The sequence below is a fragment of the Palaemon carinicauda genome, chromosome 33 (assembly GCF_036898095.1).
Source record: "Palaemon carinicauda isolate YSFRI2023 chromosome 33, ASM3689809v2, whole genome shotgun sequence".
Classification (NCBI taxonomy): Eukaryota; Metazoa; Arthropoda; class Malacostraca; order Decapoda; family Palaemonidae; genus Palaemon; species Palaemon carinicauda.
The window spans coordinates 24,000,585-24,013,013 of NC_090757.1; the positions used below are offsets into that span (position 1 = coordinate 24,000,585).

Genomic DNA, 12,429 nt, shown 5'->3' on the forward strand with positions numbered 1-12,429 from the left:
TTGTAAATATTGAAGTTTCAAACTTTGCGGAGGGGTTTCGTCTGGTCCTTCATTGACAGACGAGACATTATGATTTTTTTTTTTCTTGTTCATAAAATTTTATTACTTTCCTACTCTTGGGGACTTTGTCCAAAAAGGATGGTACTGTATAATACATTATAAGTTGTCTATATCCAAGGATCGGATAAAGGGGTAGTTAAGCATGTGTTGCAGTCTCCATTGGAGAAAGGATCAAATGCATATTAATTCCTTCACTACAAGGCACCCAAATTCCCCTCAGTAGCTATTACTAGATATGATCATGTGTAGTACTCTGATAGGATAAACAAATGAGAGCATCCATAGGGTTTATATTTGTAAATAATGTCCCAGGTACGTTGTCATGTACACCATTGTACCAGACACAAAAGACACTAAATGTGTATGAAAATAAATGACTTCCCAATTCATGTTCTCAGGTTAGGGTGCCAGTATACATGTACAGTACAAGTAAATTAAACCTATTAGTCTATTATGCCCAGTACTAATGAAAGAAATTTTCCTGCCTGCAGGCATCAGTACAAATGAAGAGAGAACCAGGATGTACGTTGTCAAAGATTTTATTCTTAAGACTACTACATGTACTGATCAGGAAGAAATTTGTGTTGGTTCTCATGTTGAATTATACCCTATTTGATCAATAGGTCATGCATTTGACACTAACTTGAAGCTGAATCTAACTAACACTAAGATTCTAGTGAAACAATCTATTATTTAGCTGGTACCAAGATTCTTCATGTGGACCACTCTCTCATGGATGCCTATGTATGTATTCTGGTAATAGCTAAGGGTGTAAGGACTATAGTAAGACCTGGTAATGACTGAATGGTGGGTTGTCCATGATGCAGAGCTCCAGGGTAACAAGGATACGGGTAACCCAAGAAGAAGAAAAAGTCTAAGTGACCATTACTACATACATATACCAAAGGCACTTCCCCCAATTTTGGGGGTTAGCCGACAACAACAAGAAACAAAACAAAAAGGGGACCTCTACTCTCTACGTTCCTCCAGCCTAACCAGGGACTCAGCCGAGTTCAGCTGGTACTGCTAGGGTGCCACAGCCCAACCTCCCACATTTCCACCACAGATGAAGCTTCATACTGCTGAGTCCCCTACTGCTGCTACCTCCGCGGTCATCTAAGGCACCGGAGGAAGCAGCAGGGCCTACCGGAACTGCGTCACAATCGCTCGCCATTCATTCCTATTTCTAGCACGCTCTCTTGCCTCTCTCACATCTATCCTCCTATCACCCAGAGCTTTCTTCACACCATCCATCCACCCAAACCTTGGCCTTCCTCTTGTACTTCTCCCATCAACTCTTGCATTCATCACCTTCTTTAGCAGACAGCCATTTTCCATTCTCTCAACATGGCCAAACCACCTCAACACATTCATATCCACTCTAGCCGCTAACTCATTTCTTACACCCGTTCTCACCCTCACCACTTCGTTCCTAACCCTATCTACTCGAGATACACCAGCCATACTCCTCAGACACTTCATCTCAAACACATTCAATTTCTGTCTCTCCATCACTTTCATTCCCCACAACTCCGATCCATACATCACAGTTGGTACAATCACTTTCTCATATAGAACTCTCTTTACATTCATGCCCAATCCTCTATTTTTTACTACTCCCTTAACTGCCCCCAACACTTTGCAACCTTCATTCACTCTCTGACGTACATCTGCTTCCACTCCACCATTTGCTGCAACAACAGACCCCAAGTACTTAAACTGATCCACCTCCTCAAGTAACTCTCCATTCAACATGACATTCAACCTTGCACCACCTTCCCTTCTCGTACATCTCATAACCTTACTCTTACCCACATTAACTCTCAACTTCCTTCTCTCACACACCCTTCCAAATTCTGTCACTAGTCCGTCAAGCTTCTCTTCTGTGTCTGCTACCAGTACAGTATCATCCGCAAACAACAACTGATTTACCTCCCATTCATGATCATTCTCGCCTAACAGTTTTAATCCTCGTCCAAGCACTCGAGCATTCACCTCTCTCACCATTCCATCAACATACAAGTTAAACAACCACGGCGACATCACACATCCCTGTCTCAGCCCCACTCTCACCGGAAACCAATCGCTCACCTCCTTTCCTATTCTAACACATGCTTTACTACCTGTGTAGAAACTTTTCACTGCTTGCAACAACCTTCCACCAACTCCATATAACCTCATCACATTCCACATTGCTTCCCTATCAACTCTATCATATGCTTTCTCCAGATCCATAAACGCAACATACACCTCCTTACCTTTTGCTAAATATTTCTCGCATATCTGCCTAACTGTAAAAATCTGATTCATACAACCCCTACCTCTTCTAAAACCACCCTGTACTTCCAAGATTGCATTCTCTGTTTTATCCTTAATCCTATTAATCAGTATTCTACCATACACTTTTCCAACTACACTCAACAAACTAATACCTCTTGAATTACAACACTCATGCACATCTCCCTTACCCTTATATAGTGGTACAATACATGCACAGACCCAATCTACTGGTACCATTGACAACACAAAACACACATTAAACAATCTCACCAACCATTCAAGTACAGTCACACCCCCTTCCTTCAACATCTCAGCTTTCACACCATCCATACCCGATGCTTTTCCTACTCTCGTTTCATCTAGTGCTCTCCTCACTTCCTCTATTGTAATCTCTCTCTCATTCTCATCTCCCATCACTGGCACCTCAACACCTGGAACCGCAATTATATCTGCCTCCCTATCATCCTCAACATTCAGCAAACTTTCAAAATATTCCGCCCACCTTTTCCTTGCCTCCTCTCCTTTTAACAACCTTCCATTTCCATCTTTCACTGTCTCTTCAATTCTTGCGCCGGCCTTCCTTACTCTCTTCACTTCTTTCCAAAACTTCTTCTTATTCTCTTCATATGACTGACCCAGTCCCTGACCCCACCTCAGGTCAGCTGCCCTCTTTGCCTCACGTACCTTGCGCTTTACTTCCACCTTTTTCTCTCTATATTTTTCATACTTCTCTATACTATTACTCTGCAGCCATTCTTCGAAAGCCCTCTTTTTCTCTTCCACTTTTACCTTCACTCCTTCATTCCACCATTCACTGCCCTTCCTCATGCTGCCTCCAACAACCTTCTTGCCACATACATCACTTGCAATCCCAACAAAATTTTCTTTTGCTAACTTCCACTCCTCCTCTAAATTACCAGTTTCTCTTACTCTCACCTCGTCATATGCCATTTTCAACCTTTCCTGATATTTACTTTTTACCCTCGGTTTTATTAGCTCTTCAACCCTCACTAGCTCCCTTTTACATCCACCTACTCTATTCCCCCACTCTTTTGCTACAACTAATTTTCCTTCCACCAAAAAATGATCAGACATACCGTTAGCCATACCCCTAAACACGTGCACGTCTTTCAATCTTCCAAACATTCTTTTAGTTATCAACACATAATCCATTAATGCCCTTTCTACTACTCTTCCATTTGCCACTCTTACCCATGTATACTTATTTTTATCTTTCTTTTTAAAAAAGCTAGCACTTATTACCATCTCTTGTTCAACACACATATCTACCAGTCTCTCACCACTCTCATTTTCACCTGGTACGCCATATTTCCCAATGACACCTTCTACCTCTCCAGCACCCACTCTAGCATTTAAGTCACCCATAACAACTACATAATTCCTTCTACCCAGTCCTTCTACACACCTAGTTAATTCATTCCAGAACTCATTCCGCTCTTCTTCACTTTTCTCACTACCTGGCCCATACGCACTGACAAACGCCCAACATTCCCTACCCAACCTAACCCTTACCCACATTAACCTAGATGATATCTCCTTCCATTCCACTACTTTGCCTGTCATCCATTCACTCAACAATAAAGCCACACCCTCTCTCGCTCTTCCCCTTTCAATCCCAGACACTCTACCAGACATTTCACCAAACATCACTTCACCCTTTCCTTTCATCTTTGTCTCACACAAGGCCAATACATCCATCCTTCTACTTCTAAACATACTTCCAATCTCACATCTTTTACTCTCTATCGTACTACATCCACGCACATTCAAACACCCCAAAACTAACTTTAACTAATGTTCAGGGAGGTGTGTCTATGCTAATATGTACTATGATACTATTAATTATTCAAACTATAGAATCTTTTTAAGCTGCAAAGTAAAGAGCTGGCAAATTTTGGAGAGTTTTTATTTATTTTTATGCATTATTTTGTTTTATAGAGTTTAGAAATTAGTTTAATTCTGTAGAAACTAGATTTTTTTCATATGTATTTATCCATATTGGATTTGATTTAAGATTTTGGGTTATAAAATCAGCACTGGGGCTTGTTAACCCATTCATGACCTAAAAAACTGTGGGAAAAACTCAGTTGCACAATGAAGTCAAAGTTACAAGAGCTTGGACAACAATAAGAAAGAAAGGAAAAGAGGGAATAAAGGTTAAGTAGAAGGCTATAAGGCAAGTGCAGCTAGGGGCTGAAGGAATGATGCAGAGACCCTAAGTAAAGCCTACAGGTCACAGTGGGATGCTCATTAATATCATTACTTCTCTACGGGGTTTACTTATATAGTACAGTATTGTATATGGGTTCTCATCCAGGACCAAGTAGCAGGGGGGGGGGGGTGTCTAAGCTCTCCTGAATAGAGAATCAAATGCCCTTAATTAATACATTATTAGATTACATTTAATAATAACACTATTTACACAAGAGGTATGGAGTAAAATTATTCTTAAGTAAAATCTTTCCTTGGATATACAAAATTAATAAATCATATGGCCAGCATTTCTCACAATCTCTGCTTGGTATTTTTGAAATTCCCAGGATTAAATTTTTGGCAAGGATAATGTCTATTTCAAGTTTAAAATAATGTTAATGAAACCAATTGTTTTGCTAAAAAGTCCTTCAAGAATTCCAGAGAAATATATACAGTATACCTTTGTATTTCACCAATAGTAACACCGTTATCTATTATTTTCTTAGGAATAGATTATCAATTTTCTTAGATTTTCTGAGGTAATCTTAAATATAAGGTTGCTTGCCTGCTGCTTTATACTTTACAATTTTCAAACCATAACTATGCTGAAGATGCATAAAGTGTCATACGATAACTATGCCAAAAGTGTAAAATTTGGCTAGATAAATAAGCGGGCGACAATACCTTACGTATGTTATCCATGTCTTTACTAGTGTGCGTAGCATTTATATTTCTGGATTTGAGGGAAGGAGCTCACCACTGCCTAGTAAATTACTAAAATATTATCAATTATATCCTTATGATCCCAGAGGTTAGGAAAATTACTGCTAAATGCTGAATCTCTCTATACATAAAACTTTGAAGCCCCATTTCTCAAAATATGCCATTTTCAGAGAAAAACTGACATTCCTGTTTTCAATATAGACCAATTTTTATAATTAAAAAACATGAAAATACTGTATAATTCATTTTATACCTCAAAATTTTGAATATTCACTTTGAAATAGCAAAACGCTTATTTATGAAAAACAGTGTCACCATTTAAAGCAACTTCTATACTTTGATAAAAAAAAAAAAATTCCAATGTACAACTTTTAGCATATAAAATTATCTTTCAATTAGTTATTAAATAAAAAATTGGTTGAAACAAAAAATTGTACGATTTTGAAGTATCGCAACCTGAAAATTTTTCTTTTCAATGGGGTCAAGTCGCACCCTTTAGTATTGCCTGGCACATCACATTCGGAGGATCAGGAAAGCAGACCGACTGGTTTAAAAGAATGAGCTTACTCTGTAGTTGCTTAATGTGTTATTAAGTAAAACAGTCAATCGTGAGCTTTTGGTAATTAAGCTTGGGTCACAAACTAAAACAATGATGACAATTACAGAACAAAATGTCAAAATATACATTTTTAAAAGTTAATCAATATCTTTCCTAACTACATACAGACCCGAGTTATTTAATAGTAGTTTTACCACTAGGTAAATAGAAGGGATTTACAAGAGAGCGAGACATCACATATTCATTCTACCGAGCCAAAAACAATAAGCAACTTATATCACTGGCTGAGGGTGTGAGCGGGCTGGCCCTAACTAGAGGAGGGTTGTCGACACCTCAATTTTAAGTTTATGGCTAGATTCCAGCTTCGCTGAAGACATACATCCATAGTAGAGTCAAGTCTCTCTTATTTGTGTAGGAACAAATCATCTTTTATATCATATATACATACCACTATAGATAGAAAATTAAATAAAAAAAAAATTTCTTCCAATCATGAAGAATATTCTAAAGTACTGTATGTAGCACTACTGCCAGTGATGGGAGATGAGAATGAGAGAGAGATTACAATAGAGGAAGTGAGGAGAGCACTAGATGAAACGAGAGTAGGAAAAGCATCTGGTATGGATGGTGTGAAAGCTGAGATGTTGAAGGAAGGGGGTGTGACTGTACTTGAATGGTTGGTGAGATTGTTTAATGTGTGTTTTGTGTTGTCAATGGTACCAGTAGATTGGGTCTGTGCATGTATTGTACCACTATATAAGTGTAAGGGAGATGTGCATGAGTGTTGTAATTCAAGAGGTATTAGTTTGTTGAGTGTAGTTGGAAAAGTGTATGGTAGAGTACTGATTAATAGGATTAAGGATAAAACAGAGAATGCAATCTTGGAAGTACAGGGTGGTTTTAGAAGAGGTAGAGTTGTATGAATCAGATTTTTACAGTTAGGCAGATATGCGAGAAATATTTAGCAAAAGGTAAGGAGGTGTATGTTGCGTTTATGGATCTGGAGAAAGCATATGATAGAGTTGATAGGGAAGCAATGTGGAATGTGATGAGGTTATATGGAGTTGGTGGAAGGTTGTTGCAAGCAGTGAAAAGTTTCTACAAAGGTAGTAAAGCATGTGTTAGAATAGGAAATGAAGTGAGGGATTGGTTTCCGGTGAGAGTGGGGCTGAGACAGGGATGTGTGATGTCGCCGTGGTTGTTTAACTTGTATGTTGATGGAGTGGTGAGAGAGGTGAATGCTCGAGTGCTTGGACGAGGATTAAAATTGGTAGGCGAGAATGATCATGAATGGGAGGTAAATCAGTTGTTGTTTGCGGATGATACTGTACTGGTAGCAGACACAGAAGAGAAGCTTGACCGACTAGTGACAGAATTTGGAAGGGTGTGTGAGAGAAGGAAGTTGAGAGTTAATGTGGGTAAGAGTAAGGTTATGAGATGTACGAGAAGGGAAGGTGGTGCAAGGTTGAATGTCATGTTGAATGGAGAGTTACTTGAGGAGGTGGATCAGTTTAAGTACTTGGGGTCTGTTGTTGCAGCAAATGGTGGAGTGGAAGCAGATGTACGTCAGAGTCAATGAAGGTTGCAAAGTGTTGGGGGCAGTTAAGGGAGTAGTAAAAAATAGAGGGTTGGGCATGAATGTAAAGAGAGTTCTATATGAGAAAGTGATTGTACCAACTGTGATGTATGGATCGGAGTTGTGGGGAATGAAAGTGATGGAGAGACAGAAATTGAATGTGTTTGAGATGAAGTGTCTGAGGAGTATGGCTGGTGTATCTCGAGTTGATAGGGTTAGGAACGAAGTGGTGAGGGTGAGAACGGGTGTAAGAAATGAGTTAGCGGCTAGAGTGGATATGAATGTGTTGAGGTGGTTTGGCCATGTTGAGAGAATGGAAAATGGCTGTCTGCTAAAGAAGGTGATGAATGCAAGAGTTGATGGGAGAAGTACAAGAGGAAGGCCAAGGTTTGGGTGGATGGATGGTGTGAAGAAAGCTCTGGGTGATAGGAGGATAGATGTGAGAGAGGCAAGAGAGCGTGCTAGAAATAGGAATGAATGGCGAGCGATTGTGACGCAGTTCCGGTAGGCCCTGCTGCTTCCTCTGGTGCCTTAGATGACCGCGGAGGTAGCAGCAGTAGGGCACTCAGCAGTATGAAGCTTCATCTGTGGTGGAAATGTGGGAGGTTGGGCTGTGGCACCCTAGCAGCACCAGCTGAACTCGGCTGAGTCCCTGGTTAGGCTGGAGGAACGTAGAGAGTAGAGGTCCCCTTTTTTTTGTTTTTGTTTCTTGTTGATGTCGGCTACCCCCCAAAATTGGGGGAAGTGCCTTTGGTATATGTATGTATGTATGTATTTACCGACTATTTCCATTCCACAACTGTCCATTTGAGCAAGTTTCCTCAATTCTATTATTTCAGTATAATTTAATTTGAAAATAATTGCTCATCCTTAAAACAAAAATTGGAATACATTCCAAACTATATTATGGTTCATATGTTAACATTTCTAAAATGATATGACACCACTGTTTGTGACACTGTACTGCACGAAAATCTCAGTGGATACTTGCACTTAAATGCAGCATAAATGTATCTTTTCTTCTTTCCTCTCCAGTAAATTCATCATCATAAATTTTGTCCAACCTTGAAAATTTCTCTTACTGATAATCATTATGAAACTATTTTCACCAAATAAAAACAAACTTGATACAAGGAGCAATGGTAACTATCAGTGTCATTTTTATCTCCGCCAACAAAGTTGGAAGTTTATGTTTTTGCCCATTTATTTGTGAACACCTTCCTGGCCACAATTTTACTCAAAGTAATGAAATTTACTGTGATTAATTGTTGAGACTTGGAAGTGATTCAATATTGAAAGTCCTAGGTCAAAGGACAAGTTCAAGGTCAAAGGTAAAGGTTGACCAAATTAACCCTAATCTTAAAAACAAATTTGCACATGATTGTCACACAGACTTCAAATACGTCAACGGTCTAAATTGATTCTGGGAAAGGCAAGCTAGCTTCGATAAATAAGTTGCCATGGCGGAGGTCTGCACTCTCAAGAGTGCTTTTTTAGTTTCCTGGTTGGTTCGGCTCAAGTTGTAAAAGGAATTGCTAGAAAAAGATAAAATTTAAAAATGATTTATGCCTACTGAGAAACATTCACAATTATGACTATTAGGGTTAAGCAGTGGTCTGTAAGCATAAAATACTTTTACCGGCTTTGCTGCTGCTTATGTTTTTGTTAAGATGCTGATATTTTAATTGGTTTAGTAAATGTAATATTGCTTTATTATTACACTTACTCTGCTTCTATGATAGTAACATACTCACAAAACTAAATATACATTGGAGGTTTAAAAAATCAAAAGGTGTAAAAGTACTATATTCCTAACTCACCTGATATCTGCTTTTCTGGTAATGGAGGTATGGGTATCAATGGAAATTTATCACTGAGACGAGCTTGTATCCAATCAAAATGCTTGTACCTTCGTGACACAGAATTTGTTGAAAACTGTAGAAAGAAAATATCACCTGTAAACTTTTCATTACAAAAAACACTATTTTGGCACACAAATCAAGGAAAGCTCGGATCAAAATGTTTGGAGAGCTCGAAAGTTTACAAATCTGCTACATTTAAAATATTTAAGTTATACATCTAAAATCTGTAGGAACACAGTAGTATTTATATTTAGCCTGGCACCATATGAGATTTTTAATTTCAATACTAAAGTATTTACTGATTTTCGTCTTTATGAAAGACAATCGAAATACTGTACTATATTTCCTTCCTTTGATGAGCATATGAAAGGTCTTGAATTATACGTATATAATATATACTGTACCATAAAATTTTCTTTGACAGAAAGAAAAAAATACCTAGCAATATCCAAGAAAAACTAATCTCTAGGAAAAAATTTAAACCCACAAATTAAATACGAACAATAAACAAGGGCAAAAACATGACAAATTTACAAGTAATTTATATATTTCCTAAAATACAAACCTTGTTCCGACACAGATACAAACACTTCGCTATTTATAGGGATGACGTACCAACTGGCTTGGCATTTGACTCTGGTTTCTCTCTCCTTCGATACGAGATCAAAGGTTGTAGGAATCCTGCTCTCGCTAAAATAGTTGTGCTACACACAATTGGCAGCATGCAGGAGTTGTGTTTGTGACACTAGTAATGTGGCTGGTCTTAGTACTTTAATAGGATCTCATTCATAGGAATCTAAGAGTACTAAGACTTTGCCCAATAGCTTCCCTCTCAGGGGTATTGGAGACTCAACAAGTAATATTTTTATACTTGGGATAAACAAGCAAAATTAATCTTACCTACAGAGGGGAGGTCAGCTGTGCTTGGTGCAGTGGTGCTTTATTCCCGGGTGGTGGTGGTGGGGGGGGGGGGGTTGAGGGGAGGAAGGAAGCCAATCATTCTTTAGTCATTCACCCCTCAACCCTCTATAAGGAGCTTGAGGTGTTTTAGACCACTTATAGTGCAGCCACCACAGGACCAATGGATGTTCCTGTGGGTTACGTTTTGCAGGTAGTGGGCAGTGAAGGTCATTGACGCTTGCATACGACCGCTTGCAGTACCTGTGCCACAGTAGTATTTCTTCAACTCCAGGGACGTTGCAATGCCCGACGTCACAAGCTCAAAGTTCTTTATGAGGAAATTTTATTCTTGTGACCCTCCTCTTCACCTAACCCCTGGCTGACACAGGGGCGAGCTGCTGCTGTTCTTTTAAGATGACAACTCAGAATCCTCACCGGACAAAGAAACCAGTTGGCCTGGACCTTCAGTTACAGAACATAGACTCTCTATCCAGAATGGACTGAATCTAGGATCCAGCACACCCGGATTTTGAGTTGGCAATAAACTCAGGGACAAAGCCGAGTATTACTTCCCCCTTCTTCATGAGTGGGAGAAGTCAGAAGTAGACCATGCAGCTCACACTCTCTCTTGGCCAAAGCCAAAACGAGTAGAAACAGTCTTCAATATAAGGTAGCAATCTGTTGCCTGGCCTAATGGTTCGTAGGGGGGACCTTTCAGACTTAAGATCCCAAACCACGTACCAAGGAGGAGGTCTAAGTTTTTAGACTGGGGACAAGTAATCTCTTGACTACGTATGAGTAAGGAAAGTTCCAACGAGGAGGAAATATCTACTACTTTCAGTTTTAAGGAGAGACTCAAGGCCGAGTGGTAGCCTTTGACTGCCGAAACAAAGAGAAATGTTTCTTTCCAAAGGTGTACAAGGAACTCCACTATTGTTGGAAGAGGCATCAAGGGGAGTGATACCCCTTCCACGACACCAGCCACAAAAAACAGACCACTTCGCCTGGTAAACTAACACTGAAGTGTCTCTAAGGTGGCCAGCCATTCTTTGCGCAACTCATTACGAAAAGCTTCTGTGTGAAGAGGTGCTGGACAGCCTCCAGGTGTGAAGTCGAAGCAAAGCTACGGCTTTGTGGATGTTGGCATGTGGCCGTTTGAGCAGGTCGTGATGTGGAGGGAGCTCCCTTGGGATCTCTGTGCGGAGTTACAGAAGTTCCAGAAATCATTATACAATGCCATAGCATAGCTATTAGGGTCATTGATAGGTTTCTGTTTCTTTTGACCTAGTTGAGGACTTTTCTCATCAGACAGAACTGGGGGAATGCGTACAAATCTCTGTTCTTCCTCCGTTTTTGGAATACATCTTGCGAAACAGCCTGGGGAACTGGGACTGGGGAACAGTACTGTGCGGCGGGAGCCTTTAGTTCAGGGCCGTTGCGAACAGGTCCACAGTTGGGGAACCCCACAAAATCTAGACTTTGTTGGCTACTAGATGATTCAAAGACCACTTGGACCCCACCATCAGAGTCGCTCTATTCAGATTGTATGCAACGACATTCCATTTGCCTAGAATGAAGAGAGCAGATAGGGTCACTCGGTTGTTGTCAGCCCATCTGATTATCTTTACTGGTAGATGGCACAGCGGCTGCGATAAGGGGCCGCCTTGCTTGTTTAGGCAAGCTACGACTGTAGTATTGTCGCTCATCAATACCACGGAGTGCCCCGCCAGTTACTAGTGGAACTGTTGGAGAGCAAGGAAGACTGCCCTCATCTTCAAAAGATTTACATGCTGATACCTTTTTGATTATCCCACTGGCCGGTAATGGAGTGGTGCAGCATGTGGGCCCCCATCCTTCTTTTGATACATCTGAAAAGAGCATCGATTCGGGGGAAGGAACGAAAAGATAGACTCCTTTGCAGAGATTTTCATCTGCTAGTCACCATCTGAGATTTGTCTGTACCTCTCATCCTATGTGGACTAGGAGATCGATCCCGGGAATTGATGGACCGATTCCACTAGAATTTGAGACGCCACTGGAGGGTTCTCGTCTTGTGGCGCCCCTTGGGAACTAGACGGCCCAGAGAAGTAGATGGCCGAGCAAACACAACCAGCTCTGGGCTGGGAGCTCTTCTTGCCTGAGGAACCGCTGTGCTACCTTCCTCAGCCTTTGAAACCTTTCGTCTGATGGACAAGCTTTGTGCCGTTTGGAGTTGAAGCTTTAAAAACAAAATTTACAAAGGCTAATGGAGTCTA

General features: G+C 40.3%; 1 protein-coding gene across 5 annotated transcripts in view; it reads right to left on the reverse strand.

The window, feature by feature from the left end:
• Positions 1–12,429, reverse strand: part of LOC137625897 (sorting nexin lst-4-like) — a 97,824-nt gene that overhangs the window by 13,694 nt on the left and 71,701 nt on the right. For all 5 annotated transcript variants that reach the window (XM_068356862.1, XM_068356863.1, XM_068356861.1 and 2 more), the window contains one exon: positions 9,233–9,347. In XM_068356862.1, coding sequence (XP_068212963.1) covers positions 9,233–9,347 — 115 coding nt within the window. The remainder of the gene's footprint in view (positions 1–9,232; positions 9,348–12,429) is intronic.